Source organism: Drosophila eugracilis, unplaced genomic scaffold, assembly GCF_018153835.1.
Source record: "Drosophila eugracilis isolate 14026-0451.02 unplaced genomic scaffold, ASM1815383v1 contig_2154, whole genome shotgun sequence".
In the NCBI taxonomy this organism is placed as follows: Eukaryota; Metazoa; Arthropoda; class Insecta; order Diptera; family Drosophilidae; genus Drosophila; species Drosophila eugracilis.
This window is the reverse complement of record NW_024573038.1, coordinates 9445985-9470364: the sequence shown is the minus strand read 5'-3', so window position 1 is coordinate 9470364 and position 24380 is coordinate 9445985. Positions and strand designations below refer to the sequence as shown.

Sequence of the window (24380 nt, the reverse complement as noted above, 5' to 3'; positions counted from 1 at the left end):
TAAAGTTTGGTGTCAAAGAGAATAGAATGTCAAAACTTGCGAAATTTCAGAACAAAATTCCACGGCTTTATATGTGAAATATTTTTTAAGGTGTTCATTTTTTTTATAACTTATATATCAGAAAATACTTACTTCTTAAATAAAATCCAATTTCAAATTTATTAAAATACTAACTTCTTAAATAAAATCCAATTTTAAACATATAGTTATTCGAGTTTATTGATCTACTTCCATTGGTTTATTAATAGTATTGTACAATACATAAAGCAAAAATAAGTTTATTCTAAAGCTAACGAAGTTGTGCCATTTGATGACCAGTTTTCCATTTGCTTTTGTCCTAACATAAAAACGTATTATTATTTACACGAAAAAAACAGCCTAGCATGGATCGCAATTTTTTTATTGCCCATTGAAAATCGTTTCGGGATAATAGCTGGGGGCATTGAACATGCGCGGGAAGCCATTACCGTCCAATTGCCCAGGAAGCACCGACATAATATCACTGAAATTAAACAACAAACTTTTAATTCGATTTGATATCATGTAAGCTTAGTGTTATCCATCCATCATCCAAATATTTTCTAAATAAATAAATAGGAGAAATTTCGTATATTTTAATATCTTAAATCCCTAAATTTTGTATAATAAAAATTGTAATAAAAAATGGTCATAAAAAACGCAAATAAACTATATAATATTTTTGTAATCTTTAAAGACTCCATTTTTAGGTTTTCACATGATCCTAAGATGGTTTTCGTTCTGGAAGTGAGACTGTGACTGTTTTAACAGCTAAAAAGAACACATTTACTCCACTTGTGGGTCCGAACTTCGAATGTGTGGTATGTGGTTGGTGTGCTGCAATTTGACGCCCATGGAGAGGCAATGCGATCGAACAGCGGGATACCCGGGGTGTGATGGAGGGCACATGCTACACGCATGCGCTGCGTTAGGAGGAGCCGGGGCACGTCTCGAGTCCCTTTTGGCTCTATAAATATTCAGAGGACCGTGCAAGGAGCCGGTCGAAATTGGACATAAAACACGCTCAAGTGGGCGGACTTGGACGCACAAGTGCTTTACGGTCACTTACAAACGATTCTTAATGCCAATTCCCAAACAATTGATTATATATGCGTTCGGATTTCGGAGTTTTGTTCTAGGGCGAAACACGCTCAAGTGTTGAATGAATTGTTTTACGAGTTATGAGGAAATGGAAATGGCCATGCCGGCGTTATGTTCGCCCTTTAGCAAAAACGAAGTTTGTTAGTTGGATTTTAGGGAAATGTTAAAAAAAATCTAACTACACTTAAAACTTTAATAATTTTCAGAAAAATAAAATCAAAGCATAAAATATGAATCTTTGTCAACTTACGGTCTCTGCTGAGGCGTGCGATCCCTCTGCCGACGGTTCTTGAACCAATTGGACACCTGGGTGAGCGTCAGTCCCGTCTTTTTGGCCAGCGTCTTCTTCTCGTCGGGAGTGGGATAGCGATTCGTTAGGTAACAATCCTTCAAAGCATTCCGGGACTTCTCTTTAAAGCAATAGACCGTCTCCTCACCATCCCAGATCGTTTTGGGCAGGGGATACTTTTTCCGCAGGCGATATTTATCCACTGCTCCAAGTGGACGACCGCGAACCTTCTCTGCCTCCTTGTAATGAGCCTTAAACCAGAGATTCTGCAAATCCACATGGTATTTGATGGAGAAACAGTGCGTCTCGAGCAGGTTGTAGAGCTCATGGAACTGACCCAAGTTATAGGCTACCATAGCTCGGGCACGCAGGACACTCTCGTTGGTCTTGAAGAATTCGCTGGGTGGCAGACTGCAAAGGAAGGTGGTCAACTTTTCGATGTCACCCTTTTGCTGCAGGGCTTCGCACATGCACTGGATCTGGAGGAATGTACCATCGTTAGAGTAAGTAAGTATTATGTTTTTAGTTTTAGAAATTTACCTGATCCGTTGAAAACTGCAGCATTTTGGCATCGATGGGAAAGCTTCCTACTGCGGTCATGTTGTGAGCAGCCGTGAGATTGGAAATCAGATGACCTCCACCCCCTCCACTGCCGGGATTACCACTCAATCCACTTCCACTCCTCTGCAAGCCGCATAAATCGGTTTTGGTGTTACCATTGAGATCGCCTAAATTGCCACCGCTGCCATTCTCGAATATTATGCTATTCAGGCTGGGATAGTGGGTGGGCGTGGTTGAAGCGGTGGGCGGTGGGGACTTATCATAGTCGTTGGTGATATCCTGAAAGCGACGCTCTAGCAGGTGATCTTTTTCCGCTCCCTCATAGGGAGCAAACTTATCTAATTGCAAAACCGTTTTGCATGAAAGGTTTCCACGATAACCTGAAGTTTAAAGATAAAACAAAAACAATAAAATATTTTAATATTGTTCTTAAAAGATATATCCAATATCAAATAAGACCAACTGAACCACAAATGTTGTGATTATATACCGAAAAACTTTATCAATTATTTAAATTCCTAGAAATTCTAAGTCTTCTGGGAGATCCGACACTCCAGATTTAGCTCTTTCGAAGTTCTTTCTCACGTGCCATTTCGGTGGTCAATGAAACACCCCGCCTTCCCCCCAGGGGAACCCTAGATCAGAATGTGACTAATCGAATGCCCGACATGACCAAGACGATCGTCGTCTTTCGACACCTCCGACTGTGGGGACTGTGGATCATATTGAGGCCCGAAAGAGACATCAAGCAAATAAATAAATGCGATATGCTTACATACATTTTGTCAAAGTAAATCCGAGTATGTGTATATGTGTGGATATGCAATTGTGAATATGTAAATGTTATAAAACATAACTCATTTGATGGTGCATTGTTTGAGAGTAACAGCGAACTTTAAATGCCCTTTAAACTGTGTTATTACATTAAAGTTTAAACCATAAGGAAAGTACAATATCAACAAAATAAAATGATTATGATGGAAGGTATTAACTTATATCAAAACTTTATTGTTAAAAGATGACAAATTAATAATAAAATGTAGGTGAAAATCGTATATTAATTTGAAATAAGTATGAAAAGGGACTTGAAATTGAAAACATGTAACACAAACTTGTATATTTTTAAATCCAAGTAAAGGACTAACTCTACTAAATTGCATAACAATCTCCTAAACAACTGCATAACCCCATCATGCACCCTACACATGCAGTCCTCAAAAATGTGTGCTCCTCAGCAGAAAAAAAGTCCCAGGCTTTAATTGTTTATGCAGCGCCTCATTGACGCCTCTGTCCCGAAACACGATACTCCCTGGTCTTGTCTCTAGACCATTTGCACCGATAAGACTAGACCTAGTTGGATCCAATTTGGATAAATATATTTGACTCCCTCAAAGCTTACCAGCATTTGGAAGAAAGAGTGATCCGTAGGCCATCGGTGAACTGAGGTTGTCCTGCTGCACGGCTGAGTGATCCGAAGATGTGCCGCCGGAACTTGTGGAGTCCAGATCACCGCCAATGGACACCGATAGATTGTTGCCATCCATGTTTTTTTCGAACATTATTATGATTTTTTTTTATAAATTTTATTATTTTATATTATTAATGATGTTTATTAATGATTTTAGATTATTTAATTCATCATTTTTACTTTTCCACTGAACTTTTCTTGACCGTTTTTTGAAGATTAATTTTTGTTATTTTCGCTATTTTATTCGTCACTAATATTGGCTTTTTTCACTTATATTTTTTAACATATTTTGGTTTCTGTTGAATTGCTTAAACTAAGTCCTTTGATTTATATTTATTTACTTAAACGTTTTTGTTTATATTGCTGAGTTAATTTCAATGTTGGTTTAACAACTAAAAACTGGACTCTATTTTAGAATTTTTAACGTTTTTCACTTTTTCCGATTTGTATATTTATTTAATATATTTTTGGTTTTACTTAATATTCTATTAATTTCAATATTTCTTCTTTCTTTCACACAAGTAAATAATTTGTTATCCCCGTAACTTAATATTCTTGCTATTTATTTATAAACTTTTTCGGGACCGTTTCTTTCCTTGCGACTTGACGCGTCCGCTCTTCAAACTCGACTGCAAGCCAAAGAAAACTGCATTCCAAGGGTGTGTTTCGTTTCATTTCGTTCCGGTGTCGGCCTGTGGAATGTTTGATTTTTGGGAAGGCCACCGTTAACTGGTTGCAATCTGGCCAATTTAGGGGTGGTTCCGTTTCCGTTTGGCACCCGCGGGCGGTGGGCGTGACCCTTTGGCAGCCATTTTGTCTTATTATCACACAGTCGTGATAACTTTTTCGCATTGTTGTCTTGTTTTTTTTTTTTGGGTTGCTTTTTAGGGGCAGAATAGGTAGGGTCTTGGATTTGCAAACATCATGACCTCATTAGCGTTTTTGAGGGTGTCTAATGAATGCCCGTGTGCTGTTTCTTGGAATTTACATCGGATTTCTGTGACATTGCTTAATTCGGCGAGCTGTTGGGTGATCTTTTTACAGAGATGAGCTTTTTTGCTTTTTCTTTTTGAATTATATTAATTAATTAATGTTAAAAATCATTAAAAATTAAATAAATTATAATATTCAATTCGCACAAAATTATATTTCATTTTAGACACGTCGTCCATGCATGCAATAGGTACAAAGTCAGATGCGATGCAATTTGATGCTCGACTGTGGCTGGGTTTGGGAAAATTCCTTCCTCAGCTCATCTAATGGTATCAAATTTCAATTACAAAACGCTCCTCTCGACTGCATTCAACGGGAGATGGTGTGATGGAATAAAATTGGTATAAAAGTGACATGACAAAGGTGACAATCCACAAAAAGGCCAAACAATTGCGTTGCCCCAGGAACAGGATTGGAAAACAGACAAAACGAAACAGGAGCACTTCACGTAAAAGGGAAAATTCATTAAGCGGCAAATTGGGAGGGTTGACGATTTCGTCACACTCGCAAATCCCCTCGACACAGTCCCATAAACCCAGATTTGTCACAGCCTCAACATTAACATCAGCACCCCAAACCATTATTATAACTTTAAATCCCTTCTGATTTTACTTTTATGTTATCAAACTGAGTCACAGGTGTCGAAGGTGATGACGGATTATGGCTACTTATTTAGGGCTTATACGAATTTTATTGTTTTCTTCACTTACTATATCATTTAAGGCTTTAATTATGATAAAAAGTTTAAAATAATATGTTTTTAGGTCCTTAAATTCAATATTAAACTTTTTAAAACAATGTTTGAGCTTATAAATACTTTATTTTAACTTAACTTATTTAACAGTAATGAAAACTATTTAAAGTTCCAAGCCAAAGCTCTTTTTTAAATAAACATTTTTTCGCATCCTCTTCAGTTGCCTAGCAACACCCTCTGCCGAGGTGTGCCTTCTAATTGACCGCAGTGAAAGGATTGAAATCTCAGCCGAACTAATTCCATTATTAAAATCACGTGTCAGGACTTAGGATCACATGCAAGCTGTCAGGCTAAATCAAACGAAGCTTCATTTTTTCTAATTTTTTTTTAAACTTTGTGGAAACGCGTCTTTGGTTCCCACACTATCGAGTTTAGCTGAGACAAGCTGAATTTCTCACTCAGTCGTCTGGTGTCTTTTTCTTAAATATTGCAAGCACATGAAAAGTATTTTAATAAACTTAAAATTGAAGGGAAAATAATAGTAGAAAATGTGAGATAAGAAATAGAAATATGAAATGAAATTAATATTGAAACTATTTTATGAGCATTTCTTATCTGATAAATTTAGTTCCCCTTAAAGTATTACTTAACATTCTGAGTTATAAGAAGCTATTCTAATCCTCACATCCTCCGCCACAAGTACTTCCTGGCTAATAATTTCTAAGTAAAGTAGCTCTCCTCACATTTCATCTTAGATCATCCAACATTATAATACCCCCCAAAAAATACCCAGAAAATGTACCCAAGCACTTTGCGATAATCTCAACTATTACTCAATTTTCCATACGAAGATCCTGCAAGTTTTTGTCATATTTTTGTATTTACTGGTAACTTCTTGCATAACCATTTGTGGCTGGCCAGCCCATCGTTTTTCAATGGTTTTCCATTGTACTCCTTTGTTCCCCCGTCGACACTCAACAAATTACTTAACTTCTCGCAAAAAGAGACACAAGACTCGAGGATATTTAGCAAACGTCATCATGGCCTAGTAAGTGAAGAACCTGACCGGTTAATCCCAGAATTCCAGTTTCGAGGACAGGAAAATAGAGCAGCCCAGAAAACAGCTTACCATCTGTAATCCCAAAATTCCCAACAAAGCGTTTTGCAAGGTGTCACCTTGTCGCTATCCTGTCTGCTCCCATTCATGAGAGGATTCCCTTATCGGCCTGTCGATCACACAATAATGGGCCAACCGAGGGATTATGTGTGGGAGAGTTTTGTTGTCTGGCGATGGCAAATGATTTTCGCACCTTTAGCCTGGAAATGTTTTGGGCATTGCGAGTAGGAAAACAAAGGTCTCTTTATAGAGACATCGTGGAATAATCCAATTAATACGATTTGGAAACATTACGTAGTTTTTAGTAAACATAAATAACATAATGATAAATATTATTAAAAAGGGGAAAACATTTTTGGAGACAAAACCAGACCATCGAATTAATCTTCTTCAGAACAAAAGCAAACCGGAAAATCATTCGAATTTTCCCCTGTCACTTAGTAACGCAAATCAATCATTACTTCGCGAGTTTCCATCGTTGATTTCAAACATATGCTGCGATACTAGCACAACCCAACAATTTCCCCAGCTAATTGGGCAGGCCGAGTGCCTATGAGTCCAATGTTTCATTCAGAACTGGGAAAGGGGTGCACTGTAAGTTGATCCTTAGTTGGCAACCAGCTCTCATTATTCTCATTAATGAAAGCTCCGCTGGGTGTTTCCTTTCTCTACTAAACCGATAAATAACAAAACTACAAGTTTTCCACTTAATACTCTTCAGCTATTTGTACACAGATATAGTACCTGCAGAAGATTTGAATATGATAATTGATAGCCGTGTTTACCTTCTGAATGGGAATTCCATTGAAAAATGGGGGAAATTTATCCAGAATGGTATCGAGATTGGCATCATTCTTGTAGATCAATTTTATTGATTGCCCTTTGCTAAATATAATGGAGTTCTTGGAAAAATTTCTGGTCAGCAATGAGAGAATGTGGAAGGATTCTAGGCAGTGTTGGTTCTGATAAAACTATTCTCTTTTAACTTTTTACAGATATTAGAATTACCAAAATATCTTATTTATTTTTAGCTATTATTCTATTCTTATAAATATATTATATATTTATATTGAGCTTTTAACAAAGTCCATTAAAAAGTCAAGAATTTCCTTTACTTTACCGTTAATAAAAATGGTTAAAAAGTACAAATTATTTTTAAAACGTATATTTTTATTTCAATCTAAAGTAAACTCTCTCTACCTATAAATCTTAAAAATCCTGTTTTTTTAACGCCTTTATTATCCTAAAATTTAAAACTAATTAACCATAGCCAAATGAAATTCCCGCGGGACACAATTAGTGTTTTTTATTTTTGGACATATGCTTTCCCTTGCCGCAAAATGAGCAAATAAATCATAAATGTTGCATTCAACGTAATTGAGCCCAAACTTACCCCTAAGTTTTCAATGGGGGCAGGGGTGTGTCACCATGACTACACTTCTGTGAAACAAGAAAAACAATGTAATCCGAGCTGGATTTTGAAATGTGCGTAATGTTGTGCATGGATTGCTGGTGAGGGTAGGGGAAGTTGGTGGAAAAACTAGTTGAAATTTTAGGGGTTGTAATGGCTCCGCCCTCTAAAGGAACGAATGGAATAGAATCATGAGATACAATTGTCAATGGAATTGGAACACTAAATGTCTTAAATAAGAAAATAAATAAGGTAATTCGTTTAAATAACGGATTTCCTGAGCTAAAAAGGAAAATTTCTCAAAATATTATTTATTTGTATTTTATATATTATTTATAACATAAAAAATAAAACAACAATATAGAACAATTTATTTAAAATTTAACAAAGTAACAGAACAAAAACAATACAATTTAAAATGAAGAACGCTAACTAATATCAAACTTCCTTGGTCTGCTTATGGATCTGGCGATAGTTGACATCCACCATTCGTAGACTATTTCCCACGGTGGCCAGAGGTTTCATAAAGTTATTCAGGGTATTGGCCACCGGTTCGAGGATATCCCTCACAGAACACAAGATATTATATAGGAAGATCAATGGAGGCTGAAGGTAACCATTGAAGAGCATAGTCAACAAGGGTTTCAATAGGTAATCCGAGGTCATGTCGAGAAGTCCAACGAACAAGGTATTCACCAGAGAGTACAAAACAAATCGGTAGCTCTGCAGAATGAAGGCCACCACAAAGGCCACGGCAATATGGAGCAATCCGAAGAGTTCTGCCCAAAAGTGGGTGGCATAGGTGGTGGCTCTATCCGCCAGGACAATGGCATTAATTTTCGGATGAGTATCGGTGGTACTTAGATAATCTGCACAACCATGCTCAAAGGGATAAATACCGATGCATGTGTGACGATTAGCTTCCTTGCGATTCCACTGCGGCTCCGGTAGGTCATCTAGAATAGCTTTCTGTGTCTGCGGCTGGCATTTGCACATATTGTCGAGAGATTCCACCAAACGGGCCAGGAAACCACTTTTTTGCTTCGTCTCCTGCGATGCCTTACGGGATTTCGAACGACTCTTTAATTTGGGAGCAGATCTTGTAGGTATAATCACATGTGGACGCCTCTTGGAGTATCGCTGGAACTCGATCCTCTGCGGCTTATGCTTCGACTGATTAAGTAGACTCTTATCTGGATCGGCGTGCATCTCATAGAGAGTATGTGGAGAGCTGGCAGAAGCCGTGGACTCGGTCATGTCGCCACCACCCATATCCTTGAACATATTGTATCGAGCTTGGCTGTTTTGATAAGCATCCGAATCACTGGACGAATTCATCCGTGGCAATATCTTCTTTAACGGCGATTGCATCTTGGCCGTTACACCTACATGGTTAACCTTGATCAGATTTGACTTAGAAGTGGAGCAGTGGGGATCGGTTGAATCGGACATTGGTAATCTAATGTTTTCAACTGACCTTTTCATATTCAACTGACTTGTGTTTTGAATGGTATACTTAGCTGTCATTTTAGCAGATGTGAGTTTGAGTTATAAAGAAATCATAATATTATGGAATATATAGAAGTTGGAAATATTCAAATTTCCCGGTTTGTGTCTCCAATATTTAAGATGTTTGTATATCTGGTATATTTTAATACGTCTTAGTATATTTCGGTAAGTACTTAAGGGTTTTTCTTTCCGGTCCACAAAAGGTCACTCTTGTTTAAGCGGAGCTATTCCGATTGGAAAAAAAACAACTGTAATTAGGGGCCATAATAATTTCATATAAAATCGCACACGCTTTTTTTTAGCTTAAATTAGAAAACAAAAAACAGCCGGAATGTTTGCCTCCGCATGGCGAAGCGTGGCCAACACAGTGGAGAACCAGTTGACCGCCACCTATTTTCGAGGTTCGTCAAGCAATCTGAAATTGCTAATGCGTTCCTGGCGGATTCTTCCACAAGCGGATTCCCCTGGTTTCGGAGCAATTCACAGGCGATTTCTGGCTGTGCCCGTCTGTTCAAGTCTCGTCAACCGTAATCTATCCGTACAAATGTGTTTAATCTAATCTCTATCCCACGCTGCGCTTCCATTTATCGTTGCTTTTTGTTTGTTGCCATGTTTACCCCTTTTGATTTTTGTCAATCTGAATGTCAAATATTATCTTATTTCAGTGCAAAAACTGCGCAAAGTGGGATTTAGAGGCATGCACAGCACTTTGGAGGACGTTAAACTGGAGGGCATGGAGATTAAAATCCTTCCGGCTCTTCAAGACAACTATATGTATCTGATTGTGGATACAAAGACACGTGAGGCGGCCGTCGTTGATCCCGTGGAACCAGAACTGGTTATCAAGACAGTGCAAGAGGAGAAACTGACTCTAAACAAGGTGCTAACCACACATCATCACTGGGATCACGCTGGAGGTAACGAGAAATTGGTCAAACTGTGGGATAAGCAACTGGACGTTTATGGTGGCGATGATAGGATTGGTGCCTTGAACCAGAAGGTTCAGCAGGACGACACCTTCACCATTGGTAGCCTGAATGTCAAGTGTTTGTCCACTCCTTGTCACACCACTGGGCACATTTGCTACCATGTTACGTCACAAGAGGGAAGTGGTGAGGGAGCTGTCTTCACCGGTGATACACTTTTCCAGGGCGGCTGTGGGCGTTTCTTTGAGGGTACTCCCGAGGAAATGTACGAGGCCCTCTGCACCAAACTCTCCGCCCTGCCGGACACCACAAAAGTCTTCTGTGGCCATGAGTACACTTTGCAGAACATGAGCTTCGCACGTCACGTAGAGCCGGACAATGAAGTCATCCAGCAGAGGATCGAGTGGGCCAAGCACCGTCGAGCCGCCCAGGATCCCACAGTTCCATCGACCATTGGCGAGGAAAAGTCCTGGAATCCCTTTATGCGCGTCCACGAAGCCACAGTACAAAAGCACGCCGGCGGAGCCACCGATCCAATTATCACCATGGGCAAGCTGCGCAAGGAGAAGGACACTTTCAAGGCCTAAAAACTTCTTTAATTTATATGGAATGATGTGATTTATTATTGGATTTAAAGGTTAATAAAATTAACGGTATTTTTGAAATTTATATGATGTTTTAGAAAAGAAAAAAAATAAATAGGGAAATTTCGTCAATTTTAAATTTTTATTTACAATAACTAATATATTCAAACTTTAACGGTATTTTTTAGTATTCACCGATTGGGCAAACAATAAAATTTGAAAAGGAAAACTAAGAGTAGTATTTTTATGGATGTTTTGTCAACAATCTGGCAACACTGTTTAGCCATTCACACAGAAGTGGCGGCGTCTGTCCAATGAGATTTTAAACTAAAAACAAATTAACAGCGCGATGAATCCAAACAATCGGAGGAGTTCCGTGGGTGTTTTAAATTAAAATTAATTACTTGAACAACCTTATATGCAAATATTCATATTTTCAGTTGCGAAAGGTGCCTTTGAAAGATGATGATACGACATCTTCAACGACTAAACAACAAATCAAACGACGCATCAGTTTTTGTGGCAAGAAATCCGTGAGGTAAGTACAGTATGGGAATCCAACCCCCGCATATCATATTCATAGCGTATATCTACTCCATTTAGGGAATTTGTCAACACCAAAGAGACAAACAACTGGGACGACTCGTACGAGGTATCCGAACACAACGCGGAGGACAGTACCGGAGCAGCAGGAGCAGGATCACTTCTAAAACATCCAGAACATGCTAACAAGGAGAACGTGCCCTTGGGCAGCCTCTGTGAGCGGGAGCTGGTCGACCTGTCCCTGAACCTCCAGACCAGTGTGGATGTTACCATGTTGCCCTGTGAACTGATGGATAAATCCAGAAAGGGCTCCTCCTCCTTTGTTTCCATATCTTTGTCCTCCGAGGAACGAAAAGTTTTGCAAAGCAGTATTTATGATCGCCGGATGATGGACAAAACCATGGATCTGATGTCAGGAACTTTGGTAAACCGCATGCAAATGCCCTCCAGCGTTTGTGAGGATCCCTCTTCCGAATTGACAGGAAAAAGGGTAAATACCCCAGTAGTCAAAGCTATAAGTGACTCCTTCATGGATATCTCGCCAATGGGATGCATTGGCACGGCTCCTGCTCCTGCTCCTGCTCCTGCTCCTGCCCCCGCTGTTCCTACTCCTGTCGTTCATGTTTCTGTTTCTGCTCCGGCTCCATTATCAGCTCCTCAAGCTGCAGTTCAACAGAGCTTTATGGATCTGGAAGACGACAGCCTTATGAGGGAAATGCGCGAGTTTAGCAAAAAGGATTATAAAATTCCCGCACAGAAATCGCTTTTCATGGATATTGAAGAAGTTGAAAAAGAAAAAAAGAATAAAACTCAACATGATGCCGTAGATATATCCTTCGGCTGTCCTTTAAACGGTTTGTTTTTGAAGATTTTCCGTTTTGAAATATTTAATTTCCAAATGATATTTTACCTTTCAGTTACTGAGCCGCAGTCGCCATCGAACTCCTTTGAGAGCAACAATAGTACCATCAACTTTATGAAAGATGAGTCTATGCTGATCCCCTTCGACATGATTTCGGGAAAAAACATAAGCAAGAAACTAAATTTTCGTCAATTGAATGATGAGTTGGAGGCGGGAAAGATTCAGCTTTTTCCGAATGGTCCAAAAACACCAACAACAGATCGTAAGACCAAGCAAAATCGTTTTTGGCGTGGTCTTGAAGATGAACCCACCGAAGATAATAGTCCAAGGCGAGATATAAGAAGCATTAAACCAAGAGGTACGCTAAATTTCAGTGAGAATATGACCATGTCGCCGGCGCAATTAAGTCCAGTTCAAAAAGATAAGGATAATAATAATAAACTAAAGGTTGATGATAAGCATAAATATCGACTCTCCCAGGCGGATGAGATGATGCTGAACAATACAAACTTCTTGGCTCATGCGAAATTAGGCGATGAGACCCAGTCCAGAAACACCTCGAAGAACTCTACGAGACGGGAAACAACTTACGAAAATTCTGAATTGAATTTGGAATATCCTACCAATAGTCAAGACTTTCAACTCGTGCCGAGCTCCAAGCCTCGACAGACTATTAATGTTGCTGAGGAAATACAGCATGATGAGTTTGATTGCTCTGCAATTCCGAAACCAAAAACCGTTCCCACTCGTCGTACGCTGTATCTCAATGAATCCATGGATCAGGAAACGACGAAGTCAGTTCATACGAGGAGGGAGATTTCGGTGACGACAGAGGAGATTGTCTACGAAAAATCCACAGTTCAACAGCAGAACACCAATAAGAAAGACGCAGTCCTGGCCTGCACTAAAACCAAGCGAAGGGAGACTCTTCTAATGCAGGAAAGCATAGAAGAGGACATCATTAGTCCTCTCAAGGATTTACATTTAAAACCCAATGCTTATATCGGTGAAATGGGAAAAACCAAAACTAATCACACTCTGCATTCAGTAGTTCCTCTGGAAGAAGAGAAAGAAAACCTGTTTCCTGTACAAAATATGGAACCTACAGAAATCAAATGCAAAACAAGGAAAACTATACTTTTAGAGGAACCTATGGAAGAGGAAATATCCAGCTACGTGCAAGATGGACATGTTTTGACTAACAAAAGTAAAACACTCCACTTACCAGAACTTTCAAAGGAGCAGAAAGACATCCCAAATAAATCTTTGTCCGCCATAATGACAAAGAAAAAGACACGACAAACCCTACTATTGGCGGAGCCCATGGAGGAGGAAGTGTTTGATAATATAGAAGGTCCACCAGTTTGCGATTCAAAAAGAAAAACTCTTTATTTGTCAGAACCTCTGGAAGAGGAGGCAGTAAGTTCAACTAAGAGCATCTTGCCGGATGAAGTAAAAAGATCTAAAGCTAGGCAAACTCTCCTAATGGAGGAACCCATTGAAGAGGAATTAGGATGTAATATACAAGATTCAGAAATGAATAACACGAATAGGAAAGGAATATTAGAGGGGCCCCTAAGTTTCAGCAACAAATCCAGAAAAACATTGACTATGTCTGAACCCATTGAGGAGGATAACTATGTTCCGCAACCCAAAAGTAAATCAGTAGTAATGCAGAAAACTATTGATAGGTCAACTGCTCCGCAACAACAGAAATCAAGGCACACTCTACTGATATCTGAGCCAATTGAAGAAGAACAGGCTGCACCCAATCAATACCATGAACGGACTCGTTTGAAACCGAGAAACACTCTTCATATGGAGGAAAGCATTCAGGAAGACGTAACATCCAAAAAGTTTGATAATCCCATTGGACAGCAAAAACTTAAGTCAAGGCAGACGCTCGTCATGTCAGAGCCCATTGAAGAAGATATACAACTGCCAGGACTTAAGTCATTTAACATAACCGTTGAAAATGAGTTTGTGGATAACGTGCAACCTAAAAAGCCAACGTCTTCGACTGCCAAAGCGAGACATACTCTCCTGATGTCAGAACCAATAGCTGAAGATATGTGGGAGCTGCAACCTGTTGATCAAACTAAGGAACAGCTCAACGAAGTGGTGACTAAAAGTTCATCTTCTAGGTCCCTAAGATCAAGGTCAACTCTTTTGATGTCGGAACCCATTGAAGAAGAGGTCTATAAACCTAATGCTAACAAAAATGATCAGACTCATCAGGCAAGTCGACTCACGGCAGAATCTAAAGAAGTGGAGTTGCCAAAGTCTGTGGCCTATAAAAGTCATAGATCTAATTTGATGTCCAATTACACTGGGTTTATGGAAGAATCTATTGTTGAAATGGAGACGGAAAAAGTTTCCCAGCCACGCAAAGCTCGCCAAACTATACTTGCGGCTGAACCCATAGAAGAAGATGTTGACTGCTATAACAATTTGTTAGATCATACAAAACATAACCCCTTTTTTACGAACAAAAGCATCAACTATGACGATGAATCTATGAAAAACGTAGCCACAAAAAGAAATGACAAACCCAGGCGCCAGACGTTGATCAGTGCTGAACCAATAGAAGAGGATTTGGAGTTCCGTAAAAACTCCGTGGAAAACTCCTATAAAAATACTGAACAAATACCTGGACATCGATCTTTCAAATCGAGACATACTCTTCTTATGGCAGAGCCTATAGAAGAAGATTCTGGACATGAACCCATTCAGAACGATTTGAGAGACAAAATAGTGGAAAATTCAGCTGGTCCGCAGAGATTCAAGAACAGACAGACGCTCATTATGACAGAACCTATAGAGGAAGACATGAGTGTGTCTGAAAAATCGAGATATAATATAAATGTAACCCATTCTAGTGGGTATAGGACTTCCAAGTCCAGAAAAACTCTGCATGATCCGGAACCCATTGAGGAGGATGATATCCCAGAAGATTACAATGCAGAATACAAAGCTGTGGCCAAGTCTAGAAATACTATACTTTCGACGGAAATCATTGAGGAAGACGAAGCCGTACCACCTACTAAGAATTCTGAAAATACAATGAGTTTACCAGAGCCCATTGCAGCAGAGTTATCACGAAAACTAGGAACTACTCTTCGCCGCACACAACCCATCGATAATGATTTGTCGTCCTCAGAACAAGTTTATCATAAGAAGGTCGCGAGTCCTACAGCTCCGATCAGCAAAATACGTACTATGCTCTTGTCAGAACCCATGGAAGAGGATGACCAAATCACTGCACAAGATTATCCCACAAATGTGGGACAAATATCAAAAAAATCAAAAGGAGCGTCACCTAGCCATGAAACTATACTGATTTCTGAGTCAATGGACTTTCAAAGTCCTCAATGCATATCAAAGGGTGCGGATAACAATGCAATCACCCCAATGGCCAATAGTAAGGTATTATCAAGAATTAAAGAAATGACCAACTACACGCCCAGAGTTTCCTTGACTGAGTTCGAGGATCAGGAGGAGATGTGCATGACATCGATGCAGGAAAAAAGCAAAAACCCGAAGTTACAAAGAAAAAAATTGTCCACATACCAGCCAGTGCAGATAGAACTTGATGCAGACACCTCTAGTATTGGTACTCCAATACGTCTCCTCCAGATGAAGCGATTGCCCTCACATCTGACACCCAATCTGCCAGAATCGAAAAAACGGCATACACTTATCTTTGCGGATAGCAGCAATGATATGGAAATGGATGAAGAGCAAGAGGTTGCGTCCGCGATGACAAATAAATCCCGTAGGACCTTCACGGTAGATCAAATGGATGCATCGGTGCAACCCCTAAGAGATTATCGTCCTCCAGTGGCTGAGTTGACTAAAATGAGCTCAATGGATATTCCAGCATTCCCGCGAAAGTCGGTGTATGACAATGAACTGGAGGAGAAGCCCATAACTATTTCAGATGTAACCGAGTACTTCGAGCAGCAAAAGGAGGAGCAGCGAAGGTCCAGCGAAAGGCAGAGCGGGAGCTCCAATGAGCGAACTTTTAAGAGCTACGCCGCTACGAACTCCAAATTCATTAATCTGACCGGGAACACCACTATCTTTGCTTACGCAGAAAATTTGGATGTAGAGGGAAAGGAGGACAATCAAATCGACAACGAACGGCTCAGTTTGGTTTCCACGCTGGCCGAGGAAACGGATAACGATGAGGATGAGGAAGCTGTAGATCAAGAAGACCATCAACCAAAACCTGAACTCTGTGAGGGCCAGCAGAATTCCATTGTTATTGCCGGCACCAGCGGCTCCTGCAAGAAGTGCGCAAATTGCAATCAATCCATGAGCGAAACGAAGCTAAGTAGCGATTCCTTTGTCCTGCCACAACATAAACTGTGGGACTTCTCAAGACAACACAGGCGGTTGCGCATTATTAGGCAGAAACCCACTTGGAAGGAGGTAAACCTGTACTGGGATATGGAGGAACAGTCTAGGCTTTCCAAGTGCCAGGAGCCTGACGATTCGATGGATCAGACAAAAGTCGAGGAAGAACAGAAATCGTGGAACAAAACGGCGCTCCTTGAGCTGTGCAAAATGTAAGAACGAATTATCTAAACATTTTCATTTCGAAACATTTTCTAAAATATATTTTATTTGTATCTTATTTAGACGAATTGGTCGACAAAGGCCCATTGTAAAGCCTACGGAATCCTTCTTTAAAAAACTAAAACGCTTGCTGGCCGAACAGCAGCCACACTGGATCTTTGACTTCCAGCGCAAAGTCTCACAGCAATTGATATTTTACCACCGCCTTCTGACCATGTTTAGAATTGTGGTCAACTACAAAATCGTCGACCAGGTGGATGAGACAACAATTAGCGTGTCCTCCATTGAATTAGACAATGAGGTGGCCATTGCAAAGGAACAATGGTCATCCCGTGACCACTTTTTAAACTTCCAACTCGGTCTCAGACTGCCTTTGAATCTCACTGACTCGATTGAAGGCAGCGACGAGTCAGCTTTTCTGAAATTCCTCAACCGTATTGATCAGAGTATTGTAGATATCAAAGAACAGTTTAACAAACTTCTATCCATTCTAACGGAGAAGAGGGCGAGACTACTTAGGTAAGTCAATGTGTAAATGCAATTTCTAACATTTGGTTATAAGCCTAAGCTTAATTTTCAGGGAAGCAAATCGAACTATTGTAAGAAAGATCATACGGAAGTGCATTGAGGACGAACCTCTTGTGCGTCTCGAGAGGACCAGTTTTGTGATTGAAATTGCCAACATCAGGGACGTCTCTTTCAGAGATATCTTACGCCCTGAACTGCATCACTTCAATGAAAATATTCAGTATCTGCCGAAGGGACTTGCTTTCCTGGAAGCATTTCTTACTGACCCCGAACAGTACCTTAAAACATAATTTGTAAATTTAAATTTTACTTATTTAACAACATGTATAGATTAAAAACTTATCTTATTTTAATCCAATTTGAATTTAAAATTGCTTAAAGGGTTGGTATGAGGGAAAAATTAAATTGTTTTCCTTTTAATTCTCAAAGTAATCAGCAAGGAAAACTATCATTAAACTTTGATAACCTAGAAAAATCCCAAAGTATAACAATAAAATGAACCAAATTAAGGATAATTTCTGAATTTTAGTTTACTCGCTTCTCGTACTCGTTTACAATAATTAAAATAATAATAAAAACTTAAAAATAATTTAGTTTCCTCTTGCGTGGCTGCTGAAAATTCGTTTCTTTCATCCGGATCACTTGGAAGCTGGAACTAGTTGAGTGCGTGTTTGTTTGCTTTTGTTTGTTTATGTTTATTTCACGAAGACAACACAGACATATTAAGATCCAAAATATATATATATGTTTTTAATATATATATTCATATATATACTATATATATATATGCATGTTATGTATTTAGGGTTTGTGTTTTGAGTGGTTTTTGTGGCTTTCTGCCTGCTGACTTATTAGCCAAATGGAGATGGATTCGTGTGAGTGAGTATGTGTGGTGTTCCTTGTTTTGTGTAAGTGTATGTGTGACGTCATTCGAGGGTGGAAAGTGGAGGCCTATGTGACCTCCAGTTTAGACGCGCGACAATTGCTGCAGAAAATTACACGGCCAGAACGCCTCGATGCGCTCCTTGAGCAACTGAAACGGATACGAAATCCAGGTAAGTACGGTCTGTGCCAAATGGCCCATTGGCTCCGGATACTGGTGGGTGGCCAAGGCCAGCAGGGCGGTAATGGAGCACAGTCCCGCCGTGAACAGGATGAAGAAGGGCAGCTCCTTCTTGGGATAAACAGAGACCTCGTGGAACGCCGGCAGCAATTCGCGATCCGCGCACTCTGTGCATGTGGGATATGGATAGAAGAGATGGCCGCGTTCCAGTGGATATGGTAGCATGCGAAACGTGCCCTCCCAAGTGCAGTGCAGTAAATTCAGGGCTCCTTCTACCTGCTTCCAGTGCTTCAAATGGAAGAATGCGTAGGCCAGTGCCTCAGAATCGCCTCGCTTTAGAATGTGCTCTGGCGGCAAAATTAGACGCTTTGTCTCCAGCAGATACTTGGGCACATGCGGATTGAACTCCACCGCCCGATGAATGGCTTCTACGGCGCTCATTTCTGCAGGGCTGAGACCTCGCTTGGAGGCAATGTCCGGCGAGAACTTATCGGCGACGGCCCGCGCCTTTAGTAAAGCTGCTGTATAGCAGATGGTCGCCGATTTGGGCAGCGAGATGTCGTCGTACTTGGCCAGAATGGTATGGCAATCGGCATAAGCCTGCATCTCTAACAGCGTTTCAATTAGGTTCTCGTGTATGTTCAGTACACTCATGATTGAAGGTATCTCTTTGGTGAGATCGCGAAACATCTTGGCCGCCTCCTTCAGCTTGCCTAGCTTACGGGCGCACATGGCCAGACGCCGTTTTATGTAGATTAGCACATTAGTGTCCCGCCGATGCATTCCATCTGCTATGGCGCCTTGATGCTGGGTTGCTTGTGATTTACGGTAATTTATCTCAGCCACCTTTAGAGCTGTCTTTAGGATTTTCTCGGCCTCCATAATGGTCATGGCCTCCTCTTCGGCAAGCAATATATAGGCAGCCGCACACTCTGCATTGATTTCTAGCGCACTGTGTGCCGACTTTATACGTTGCATGGGATTACGTTCGCGCCAGGCCGTCTGCATGATTTCGTACTCCTCCTTGCGGGCATCGCCCTCGCAGGTGAAGAATGTCTGATGGTCCTGAGCACTTAAGTTCATGTCGTAGTAGGTCAACGGTTCCTTGCTGGTGGCCCAAAAAAATCTCTGATACTCGGCGCCTCGAAATAGATTGAGGGGATTCCGCCAGACCTTACATTCCGGCATTTGCGTGCCTGTACTGGTTGTCGCACCGCCTCCGGCCGATGTACCTGCTCCTCCTGATCCTCCTCCGCCTGCTCCACCATTGCTACTGCTGCTGGAACCACTGCTGCTGCTACTCCCGCTCCCATTGCTCGACTCTGATTGGCCATCGCTTCCATTAATCCAGGGGCTAATGTGGTTAATGGAAACTTGCTCTGCGGAACAAAATAATCGAAATGAGTTGGAGTGACGTGGGGATGGAGAAGGCACTACTCACCTATAAACGAAGTGCCATACTTGCGGAAATACCACCACTCGAAGATCAAGATCAGACCCGAAATAAGGCTGGAGGTTCCTGTGAGCGCCACGTAGAACTTAGGCGTCAGCGTGCTGAGAAACATGGACGAGTCCCACATCCTGCTGCCTGCTGCCCCCTGCCTGCGAAGTTCTGTATTCGACGCTCGCTTCGCTTTTGCCCCTGCTCCGTCCGGATTTTGCCGCTTGCCGGGATTTACTAGTGCCTACGGGTCTGCGGATACTCTGTGCACTTGCACTGACCGCCGCCGAGGGGTTAGATCAATTAACGGTTGCCTTTCTTGGCGCAATCCTTGCGCGAATCCTTGCTGCAGATGAGACTTTTTTCCATCAAGTATTCGAAAGGGGGGTGAGCGGGGGTTGTGTTTTCGGCCGGTGTGACCAGGCAGCACGTGTAAATACCAGCGCAGCGTGACCGTTGTTAGCACCTTGGGAATATTACCGTGACTGAGTGTCACTTTTGCTTGCTTGGCGGAAAACAATGTGCCAAGTGTTTTTAACTTAACTCAACAAGATAATCATTTTATGAACAGATTCTTCGAAAATACATCATGCCAAAATGAATTATATATAAAAATAAACTATTAAAATTCGGTTATTTAGAGCTATTTCCAACGATTAATTGTTGGCATGCAAGGAAAGCAATTAAAAAAAACTATTAAAATTCGGTTATTAAGAGCTATGTCCAACGATTAATTGTTGGCATGCAAGGAAAGCAAATCAAAAAATTAGTTTGAATTATATTTTGTAAATAAGTTTTTTTCGGAAAAAGGTGCTATGTGTTTCTAAACTATTTTTGTATAATATAATTCATTATTTATAACTAGCTATTTTTCAATCACAGATAAATCTATCGATAGGTCCTAAAATGCTCACCACTAAAAATGGCCGCTTTGCAGCAAGTGCACTTTTTTTTGTACTAAAGTAATTCAATAAAAACGAGCGCGAATAGTCCCAATTTGAAGCTCCTGTTGAACGGAAAGGCATTAAAGGGCAGTGGAATCATGGAGCAGGTGACGGACACCAACGTGCAATCGCCGAATCCAATCCAAACGGAGGAATCACCTCAGGTAGAAGAGGAAAAATCGGAGAGCTTAGAACCAAAAGCAGCGGCGTTGGATACGCTTCCAAAAAGTGCGGGTTCCACTGATTTGGAGAATGAGCTGGCAAATCTTAATGGATCGGACGGGGGCGCCGGTCTGGATGAACTGAGCTCATTGGAGCAGGAGATAGCTAAGCTGCATAACATCCGACCACCAGATGCGGTCACCGAAGCTGCAGATACCGCTACTCCGAGTGACGGAACGGATAATGGTGGCTCAGAGACCCGCCTAGCCTGTGAAGACCCGACCAGTGGATCCCCAACCGTCGAAGATGGCCATGGGACATCAGGAAACGGTCAGGCTAAAGAATCCCCCCTAGAGGAGGTGGATCTAATTGCCTTGCTCAAGGGCACGGACACCAGTCATGAGCAGCATTCTACTCAGGATAAATCCGCCTTGGAGAAGGCTCTCTCTGAGTTGGACGGTATAGCGGGAGAAGGGGATATGGGTGTTACCATCGAGGGCGAAGGGCAGTTCGAGATCATTGAAATAGACGACGACGAGGAGTCAACCTCACGGAAAGCCAGTCCGAAAGTGCCAGTGTCTAAGCCCAGCAAGCCTAAGGCATCCACCACGGCTTCTATATCCAAGCATAAGCTGTCCCCGGAGCAAGCCAGAGCTGTGGCCCTGGAACAGATGGCTGGCCTAAAGCCCAAGTCACGACGCAAAGAGCCGCCGCCTGTTGTCAAGCCGGTAGATATTGTCAGCTCATTAAATGAGGATTGGGACGACTACGACTCTGAGGAAGACAACCCCACATCCGCCATATCTAATTCTGCAGTGGTGACGGAAGTGCCTCCAACACAATTGGTCATCAAAAAGCCACCTTTGCCTGTAAAAAAGGCACCATCTCCTGTTAAAGCCAGTCTGAAATCTCCAATTTTGCTCAACAACAAGATCAGCGGGGTTAAAGTAATGCTGAAAACTGTCACCCAGAAGCAACTTACGGCCACCACAAGTCAAGTTGTAGAAAATCCCAAGCCTGCAGTCGTTATGTCTACTCCCAATGAAACCGAAGAGCCTACCATGGGTACAGTAAAACCAGTAACTACTGTGAGTAAACACCTTTTAATAAACTCCATTTGTAGGATTCAAACGCATGCGTGTGGTCAAGAAGAAGATAATATGGGATCCGGATGTACCCGAGACTAAAAAATCATTTTCGCAGTATGCCAGCACGAAACCGAATGTTAAGGCATCTTCTCCTGTACCTCCTGCATCAAAAACGATTGTAAAGAGCATTTCTCCGAACCAAACAATTAAGAAAGATTTGTTACCAAAAAAAAGGGCTGCAACACCTACAGCAAGGAGCTCTAAAGCCAGCACACCAGTTGGTGAAACAGAAAGGAGTCTCTCCCCGGTCAAGCGACGCGCTCAAACGCCAAGTTCGGGTTTGGCGAATGGAGGAGTCCAGAAAAAGAAGAAGGTCTCTGAAATCGATCGTTTAATGGGCGACGAGGGAGCGGCCAATATGATCCATGCAGTGGAGCATGAGCAGCGGGAGATGAGTGGCGGTGAGGTTTCTAATAAGCCGCTAATGCGCAAACGAGCCATGACCATAACCGGAAGGGTGAGTACTTCTTTTAGAAACTTTAAATATAAACAAATATGTGTTTAATATTTATTATTCCCAACACTAGAATCAGACACCCCGTGCAGTAGGGGAACCATCGACGCCCAAAAAAGAGACTGTACTTTCGGCCACCAAACGATCGGCTACCGCTGTAGATTCTGTTTTCACGAAGGCCAACGCTAACACATCCGCTAGCAAGCCCCGCCCATCCGACTCCTGGGACTATGTGTACAAGCAACGCGCTAGCGAGGAATCTATGATCATGCGTCGTCGCTCCAACAGTTCCTACTCCAGCAACGCATCCGTTAGTCGTAATTCTCTTGACAATAAGCCTGGAGCGTCTAATCTGTCAGATGATGCAGCCGAAGGAAATGATCCTTCCTTTAAGTTCCTAAAGCCTGTAAACAAGACAAACCAAAGGGGCGGCGAGGATGCCTTGCTGCACACGCTGGCCAATGATATGAAGGTAAACCATGGCAGCGATTTGGTAGTTCTGCGTAAGGTTAACAAGGTTGCTCATCTGGAGATCCACGCACATCGTGGTAAGTCCGGTCATACGTACAGTAGGCAGCTGCTAGAGCAGTTGAACGACACGCTGTCCAGTATAGCCCGTAAAAGTGAGTTCAATACCGTGTTGCTGACCGCTGAGGGTTCGCAGTTTTGCCAAGGTATCGATTGCCAGGAATTTGTGCAGGGTTCGATAGAGAAGCGTAAGGAAAAAGCTAGTCAGATGTCCCTTGCACTGAAGTACGTAAAAATTATTTAAATCGTAAATCATGGGTTAATCAATAAACACATCCAATTTCAGAACCTATTTGCGTACGTTGGCTACATTTCCTAAGCCCTTGGTGGCGGGCATTGTTGGCAACCTGATTAATCTGGGCGTTATGCAGCTGCCTTTTGCAGATTATGTGGTGGCCGCCGATGATTGTTGCTTTCAGACTAACTATGCCAAGTTGGGCCAACTGCCCGAAGGTTATGCTCTGTGGCACGGCCACGAAAAGGTGTCCAGTGAAGTAGTAAGTCTCCACGATCCTATTGAAAACTTATGAAACTAAATTCTATTTGTATCTTCTTCAGAATTCACGATTGATTCTCCTGGGTGAAAGACTGTACGCATCGGAACTTTTGGGGCCACAAAGTTTCGTTGGCAAAATCTGCAAGGCCCGCAATGTCACTAATGAGGCTCTAGCCATAGCCAAACAAATATCCACTAGCTCTGCGGAGGTAAGTCCAATCTTTGAGTTATTTCACAGTAATGAACTAATATCCTTTGTTTTTCAGATGTATCGCACGCTGAAAAAAATCAACCATTCAGTCACCAATGCGGTAAAATTCCCGCGACTGGATGAGGAACTGAAAGTAATAGGGGAGCAATGGCTAACTCCCAGTTGCTTGGCTAATTTCAAAACGTATATTAATGACGTGGATTTTAGAGTATAGTTTAAGAACTACTGTATACCATGTGCAATGGTAGGTAAATTTACATATACAAATCTTTAACAAATCAAATCATACATTTAGTTAAATCCTCTGATTTATTCTGGACTGTTCAGCCTAGGAATTTTTTACACACCAACACATATATTTTGTTAAGAATTGGAGTTCTGTGAATTGCATGGAAACTTAAATCAGAGGTAATATTAGATTCTGTTAGATAAGAGTTCAAAAATAAACGTAATTGTATCGGGAATTAGTGTACTAAATCATAAGGATATCTTGATGACTTTTGGATAAGTTTTTGAATCCTGAATCATCTTCGCGACCTATTTGAAGCCCCTCCATTGGGCTCTTAACAAGCCAACCCTCGGAACATTTTATGTTAAATCAATTATTGATCTATAAGAACTTTATGCAATACAATATGTGTAATATGATGAAAACTGTTAAGTATCAATAAATGTAAAATAAGAGATCTTAAAAATGTTAAAAACTAACAAAGGACCAAAATTTTCTGGAATTATTTCAAGAACATAC

General features: G+C 41.3%; 6 protein-coding genes across 8 annotated transcripts; 3 read left to right on the top strand and 3 right to left on the bottom strand.

Annotated features, from left to right (window-relative positions):
* Positions 1 to 201: 201 nt before the first annotated feature.
* Positions 202 to 3570, bottom strand: LOC108113958 (homeobox protein SIX6). The gene is made up of 4 exons (XM_017224671.2): positions 3369 to 3570; positions 1949 to 2349; positions 1370 to 1887; positions 202 to 502 (listed from the first exon to the last, which is right to left on the bottom strand). Exons 1-4 carry the CDS (start codon positions 3526 to 3528, stop codon positions 400 to 402), a joined length of 1182 nt encoding a protein of 393 aa, XP_017080160.2. The 5' UTR covers positions 3529 to 3570; the 3' UTR covers positions 202 to 399.
* Positions 3571 to 8000: 4430 nt separating this feature from the next.
* Positions 8001 to 9176, bottom strand: LOC108114066. Its single transcript, XM_017224821.1, has one exon. The coding sequence runs from the start codon at positions 9135 to 9137 to the stop codon at positions 8091 to 8093; it is 1047 nt and encodes a 348-aa protein (XP_017080310.1). The 5' UTR covers positions 9138 to 9176; the 3' UTR covers positions 8001 to 8090.
* A 175-nt stretch (positions 9177 to 9351) lies between these two features.
* Positions 9352 to 10752, top strand: LOC108113940 (hydroxyacylglutathione hydrolase, mitochondrial). Of its 3 annotated transcripts, none has more exons than XM_017224650.2 (2): positions 9352 to 9411; positions 9827 to 10752. In XM_017224650.2, exon 2 carries the CDS (start codon positions 9859 to 9861, stop codon positions 10672 to 10674), a length of 816 nt encoding a protein of 271 aa, XP_017080139.1. In that variant the 5' UTR covers positions 9352 to 9411; positions 9827 to 9858; the 3' UTR covers positions 10675 to 10752. The 3 variants fall into 3 exon arrangements, with proteins under 3 accessions (XP_017080139.1, XP_017080138.1, XP_017080137.1); XM_017224649.2 differs by having other exon boundaries at positions 9365 to 9562; XM_017224648.2 differs by having other exon boundaries at positions 9365 to 9688.
* A 209-nt stretch (positions 10753 to 10961) lies between these two features.
* LOC108114559 lies at positions 10962 to 17538 on the top strand. The gene is made up of 6 exons (XM_017225609.2): positions 10962 to 11047; positions 11112 to 11209; positions 11275 to 12068; positions 12132 to 16647; positions 16721 to 17176; positions 17238 to 17538. Exons 1-6 carry the CDS (start codon positions 11021 to 11023, stop codon positions 17473 to 17475), a joined length of 6129 nt encoding a protein of 2042 aa, XP_017081098.1. The 5' UTR covers positions 10962 to 11020; the 3' UTR covers positions 17476 to 17538.
* A 159-nt stretch (positions 17539 to 17697) lies between these two features.
* Positions 17698 to 20104, bottom strand: LOC108114560 (protein ST7 homolog). Its single transcript, XM_017225610.2, has 2 exons — positions 19690 to 20104; positions 17698 to 19627 (listed from the first exon to the last, which is right to left on the bottom strand). The coding sequence occupies exons 1-2, from the start codon at positions 19826 to 19828 to the stop codon at positions 18153 to 18155; spliced, it is 1614 nt and encodes a 537-aa protein (XP_017081099.1). The 5' UTR covers positions 19829 to 20104; the 3' UTR covers positions 17698 to 18152.
* Positions 20105 to 20612: 508 nt separating this feature from the next.
* LOC108114535 lies at positions 20613 to 24327 on the top strand. Its single transcript, XM_017225573.2, has 6 exons — positions 20613 to 21860; positions 21919 to 22400; positions 22471 to 23150; positions 23212 to 23422; positions 23484 to 23630; positions 23688 to 24327. The coding sequence occupies exons 1-6, from the start codon at positions 20732 to 20734 to the stop codon at positions 23844 to 23846; spliced, it is 2808 nt and encodes a 935-aa protein (XP_017081062.1). The 5' UTR covers positions 20613 to 20731; the 3' UTR covers positions 23847 to 24327.
* The last annotated feature ends 53 nt before the right edge of the window (positions 24328 to 24380 follow it).

Bases quoted from the DNA above. Each gene is read 5' to 3' on its own strand.
- LOC108113958 (XM_017224671.2), bottom strand. From the start codon at position 3,528: ATGTTCGAAAAAAACATGGATGGCAACAATCTATCGGTGTCCATTGGC. The intron at 2,350-3,368 runs GTAAGCTTTGAG...TTTAAACTTCAG, and splicing joins ACTCTTTCTTCCAAATGCTG to GTTATCGTGGAAACCTTTCA. The intron at 503-1,369 runs GTAAGTTGACAA...GTTTAATTTCAG, and splicing joins CGCACGCCTCAGCAGAGACC to TGATATTATGTCGGTGCTTC.
- LOC108114066 (XM_017224821.1), bottom strand. From the start codon at position 9,137: ATGAAAAGGTCAGTTGAAAACATTAGATTACCAATGTCCGATTCAACC.
- LOC108113940 (XM_017224648.2), top strand. From the start codon at position 9,493: ATGTTTGCCTCCGCATGGCGAAGCGTGGCCAACACAGTGGAGAACCAG. The intron at 9,689-9,826 runs GTAATCTATCCG...ATCTTATTTCAG, and splicing joins CTGTTCAAGTCTCGTCAACC to TGCAAAAACTGCGCAAAGTG.
- LOC108114559 (XM_017225609.2), top strand. From the start codon at position 11,021: ATGAATCCAAACAATCGGAGGAGTTCC. The intron at 12,069-12,131 runs GTTTGTTTTTGA...TTTACCTTTCAG, and splicing joins CTTCGGCTGTCCTTTAAACG to TTACTGAGCCGCAGTCGCCA. The intron at 17,177-17,237 runs GTAAGTCAATGT...CTTAATTTTCAG, and splicing joins AAGAGGGCGAGACTACTTAG to GGAAGCAAATCGAACTATTG.
- LOC108114560 (XM_017225610.2), bottom strand. From the start codon at position 19,828: ATGTGGGACTCGTCCATGTTTCTCAGCACGCTGACGCCTAAGTTCTAC. The intron at 19,628-19,689 runs GTGAGTAGTGCC...TTTGTTCCGCAG, and splicing joins GTATGGCACTTCGTTTATAG to AGCAAGTTTCCATTAACCAC.
- LOC108114535 (XM_017225573.2), top strand. From the start codon at position 20,732: ATGGAGCAGGTGACGGACACCAACGTGCAATCGCCGAATCCAATCCAA. The intron at 21,861-21,918 runs GTACAGTAAAAC...CTCCATTTGTAG, and splicing joins AACCGAAGAGCCTACCATGG to GATTCAAACGCATGCGTGTG. The intron at 23,631-23,687 runs GTAAGTCCAATC...TTTGTTTTTCAG, and splicing joins TATCCACTAGCTCTGCGGAG to ATGTATCGCACGCTGAAAAA.